A 4,090-nucleotide genomic window follows, 5' to 3' on the forward strand; every position below is an offset into this window, starting at 1 on the left:
TTTTGGTTTTTCGAGACAGGGTTTCTCTGTATAACAACCCTAGCTGTCCTGGAACTCACTCTGTAGGCCAGGCTGGCCTGGGACTCACCACATAGCTGAGAATGACCTTCAGCTCCTGATCCTGCTGCTTCTATCTCCCATGTCCTGGGATTGCTGGCATGTGGTACCATGTTGGTCTTTCTGTTTTGCTTTATTTCTTTCCCTTTTTATTCTGTCCAGTACGCCTCCTAATTTATCTATCTTGCTTACTCAGCTGTCCTTCCATTTCTGTCCCTGGTGTCCCACTTTTAGTTTGTTTGTGTTTTTTCCTCACCCGGAGCATTCTTTGGACTTCAAAACAAATGTCTTTTGAGCTATGATGTAGAAACAGGTTCTAAGTGCTTAAAAAAAAGACAAGTTCCAGAATTATAAATTTGACTTGCAGTCAATTGCTTTCTCTAAGTTTTAGAGAGCAACTTTATTTAGCATTTAGGATGCAAAGGCAGGTGGATCTCTGAAAGTCTGAGGCCAGCCTGGGCTACATGGTGAATTTCAGAAAAGTCAGGGTTGCGTAGAGAGACCCTGTCTATAATAATGGTGGCGCACGCCTTTAATCCCAGCACTTGGGAGGCAGAGGCAGGTGGATCTCTGTGAGTTCGAGACCAGCCTGGTCTACAAGAGCTAGTTCCAGGACAGGCTCCAAAACCACAGAGAAACCCTGTCTCGAAAAACCAAAAAAAAAATAATAATAATAATAATAATAATAATAGCCGGGCGGTGGTGGCGCACGCCTTTAATCCCAGCACTCGGGAGGCAGAGGCAGGCGGATCTCTGTGAGTTCGAGACCAGCCTGGTCTACAAGAGCTAGTTCCAGGACAGGCTCCAAAACCACAGAGAAACCCTGTCTCGAAAAACCAAAAAAAAAATAATAATAATAATAAAACTTAAACATTTTGAGAGTACAGGAGGTCACATTCAGAAGTGTGGCTTGACTGTTGTAAGGAGGTGGAGACACTACAGATATGGAGACACTGCAGGTGTAGAGACACTGCAGGTGTAGAGACGCTGCAGGTGTGGAGGCCCTGCAGGTGTGGAGGCGCTGCAGGTGTATAGATGCTGCAGGTGTAGAGGCACTACAAATATGGAGGCATTGCAGGTGTGGAGACGCTGTAGGTGTATAGACGCTGCAGGTGTGGAGACAATACAGGTGTATAGACACTGCAGGAGTGGAGGCACTGCAGGTGTATAGACACTGCAGGTGTGGAGGCACTGCAATTGTGGAGGCATTGCAGGTGTATAGATGCTGCAGGTGTATAGATGCTGCAGGTGTGGAGGCATTGCAGATGTGGAGATGCTGCAGGTGTGAAGATGCTGCAGGTGCGGAAGCGCTGCAGGTGTGGAGACACTGCATGTGTCTGCAGGTTTGGAGGTGCTGCAGGTGTAGAGACGCTGTAGGTGTGGAGATGCTGCAGGTGTAGAGACGCTGCAGATGTGGAGGCGCTGCAGGTGTATAGATGCTGCAGGTGTATAGATGCTGCAGGTTTGGTGGCACTGCAAGGGTGGAGATGCTGCAGGTGTGGAGACACCGCAGGTGTACAGATGCTGCAGGTTTGGAGGTACTGCATGTGTCTGCAGGTGTGGAGGCGCTGTAAGGGTGGAGACGCTGCAGATGTGGAGGCGCCGCAGGTTTGGAGGTGCTGCAGGTATGGAGGCGCTGAGGCTTTCTTTTTTTTTTTTTGGTTTTTCGAGACAGGATTTCTCTGTGGCTTTGGAGCCTGTCCTGGAACTAGCTCTGTAGACCAGGCTGGTCTCGAACTCACAGAGATCCGCCTGCCTCTGCCTCCCGAGTGCTGGGATTAAAGGCGTTCGCCACCACCGCCCGGCTTTTTTTGGTTTTTCGAGACAGGGTTTCTCTGTGGCTTTGGAGCCTGTCCTGGAACTAGCTCTGTAGACCAGGCTGGTCTCGAACTCACAGAGATCCGCCTGCCTCTGCCTCCCGAGTGCTGGGATTAAAGGCGTTCGCCACCACCGCCCGGCTGCGCTGAGGCTTTCGCTGAAGCATTGTGGTGTGGCAGATAAACAGCAGCAGATGGGGTCTAAACCCTGTTCGGCTTGACCTTCATCAGTTACCCAGCCTCCCCACGTTTGTTTCATTTATAAAATGGGGACAATGAGACATGCTTCATAATGATACAGTGAGGGTTAGATAGGATCTCTCACATACACACAAAGTGATACTCAGGATAGTGCTTGGCATCTATGAGTAAACAAGAGACATCCTGTTTCCCAGCCCTGCAGCTCTGAGTAGCAGCCCGACTGTCCTTGGTCCGTTTCTCCTTTACTGTTTCCTGACTCTTTTCCTTTCAGCCCCACCCCCAGTGCTGCAAAAGCTAAGCTCTTAGGAAAAGACTTTCCCTCCCGCTTGGAGCTTCTTGCTTCCATTTCACTCTGTGAAAACTTCTGCTTCAGGGACACGGCTGGCCAAGAACGATTCAAGACAATAACTACAGCCTATTACCGAGGCGCCATGGTATGAGTGTGGGTATGGACATGGGCTAAAGTCATGGTTTCGTGAGTACGGAGGGGATGAAGGAGGGTAAGGTGTGTTGTAGCGAGCCCCATAGGGCCTGTGTTTAGACCCGTGGGTGGGACTGGGCAGGGTCACTTAGAGGACAGTAGAAAGCTAACGGGAATATGGTCCCAGGTGAAATCTGTCATCCCTTAGGGTATTATCCTAGTATATGACATCACAGATGAAAAATCCTTCGAGAATATTCAGAACTGGATGAAAAGCATCAAAGAGGTGAGACACCTCCAAAAGAGATGGGGGAGCAAGGTGCTCCTGGAGGGTGGTGGATGTGAGAATGGGCAGGATTCAACTTTAATTAATTTATTTAAATTTATGTGTGTGGGTGTTTTGTCTATATATGTACATCTGCGAACCAGGTGCCCTCGGAGGTCAGAAGGGAGTGGTGGACCCCTGGGACTTTAGTGATACATAGTTGTGAGCCACCAAGTGGATGCTGGGAATTGAACTCAGGTCCTCTGGGAGAACGGTCTGTGTTCTTAACTGCTAAAGCCTTCTCTCCAGTCCCAACTGCGCCTTTTTTGTTCTTTCTTCTCGAGACAAAGTCTCACTCTGTAGCCCCAGCTGTTGTGAAACTCACTGTGTATCCCAAACTCCCTGCGGTCTTGAACTCACAGCCGTCCTTCTGCCTCAGCTTTTCAAGTGCAGAAGTTATAGGTGTGAGTCAAGTGAGAGAGTCAGCTTTTTCTTGTTCTGCTCTGGTCTTCAGAATGCTTCTGCTGGCGTGGAGCGTCTTCTGCTGGGGAACAAGTGTGACATGGAGGCCAAGAGGAAGGTGCAGAAAGAGCAGGCAGACAAGGTGAGGGGCAGAGGACCCGGATGTTTGCCTCAGACCAGGAGAACCAGCGTGAGCAGGGATTGCTGAATGCTTTGCCTCTGCCCGTCATCCAGCTCTCTCCTTCCCTCCTCACCCCCTACAGTTGGCTCGAGAGCATGGAATTCGATTTTTTGAGACAAGTGCCAAATCCAGTATGAATGTGGATGAGGTGAGATTCACCTTCCAAGACATAAAAGTCCTAATAGTTTTACACTCTCCTCCAACCTGTCCTAACCAGTTTCCCCTTTAGGCTTTCAATTCCCTGGCACGTGACATCTTGCTCAAGTCGGGAGGCCGGAGATCGGTGAGTTGGTTCTACTTCCTGGGTACCACTGTGTGTGTCTGCAAGAATTCCAGTGCAGAGATGCAGAACCCAGACCCTAGCACTGAGGGGTGGGAGCAGGAAGATCAGGAGGTCAAGGCCATCATCAGCTACTCTATCTAAACAAAAACCCACTGGGGTCGGAGGGCAGCATGGGACTGGACTATAGGACGCCTTTTATCCCATCACTCAGGAAGCAAAAACAGGTGGATCTCTGAGTTTGAGGCAACACAGTGGCAGGCAGATCTCTGTGAGTTCGAGGCCAGCCTGGTCTACAGCGTGAGTTCCAGAACAGCCAGGTCTACACAGAGAAACCCTGTCGAAAGAAAGAAAGAAAGAAAGAAAGAAAGAAAGAAAGAAAGAAAGAAAGAAAGAAAGAAGTAAA

General features: G+C 49.5%; 1 protein-coding gene across 5 annotated transcripts in view; it reads left to right on the forward strand.

Annotated features, from left to right (window-relative positions):
* The window catches only part of Rab13 (RAB13, member RAS oncogene family), a 6,866-nt gene that overhangs the window by 1,886 nt on the left and 890 nt on the right, over positions 1-4,090 (forward strand). Inside the window, exons 1-6 of one of the 5 annotated variants that reach the window (XM_026789293.1) lie at positions 44-170; positions 2,449-2,509; positions 2,705-2,782; positions 3,276-3,365; positions 3,487-3,552; positions 3,634-3,687. In XM_026789293.1, the coding sequence (XP_026645094.1) occupies positions 169-170; positions 2,449-2,509; positions 2,705-2,782; positions 3,276-3,365; positions 3,487-3,552; positions 3,634-3,687 (351 nt within the window). In that variant the 5' untranslated portion in view covers positions 44-168. Of the gene's footprint in view, positions 1-43; positions 171-2,346; positions 2,510-2,704; positions 2,783-3,275; positions 3,366-3,486; positions 3,553-3,633; positions 3,688-4,090 lie in introns of those variants that run through there. The other 4 variants (XM_026789291.1, XM_026789292.1, XM_026789289.1 and 1 more) reach the window with 4 other exon arrangements.

The sequence above is a fragment of the Microtus ochrogaster genome, unplaced genomic scaffold (assembly GCF_000317375.1).
Source record: "Microtus ochrogaster isolate Prairie Vole_2 unplaced genomic scaffold, MicOch1.0 UNK16, whole genome shotgun sequence".
Lineage (NCBI taxonomy): Eukaryota > Metazoa > Chordata > Mammalia > Rodentia > Cricetidae > Microtus > Microtus ochrogaster.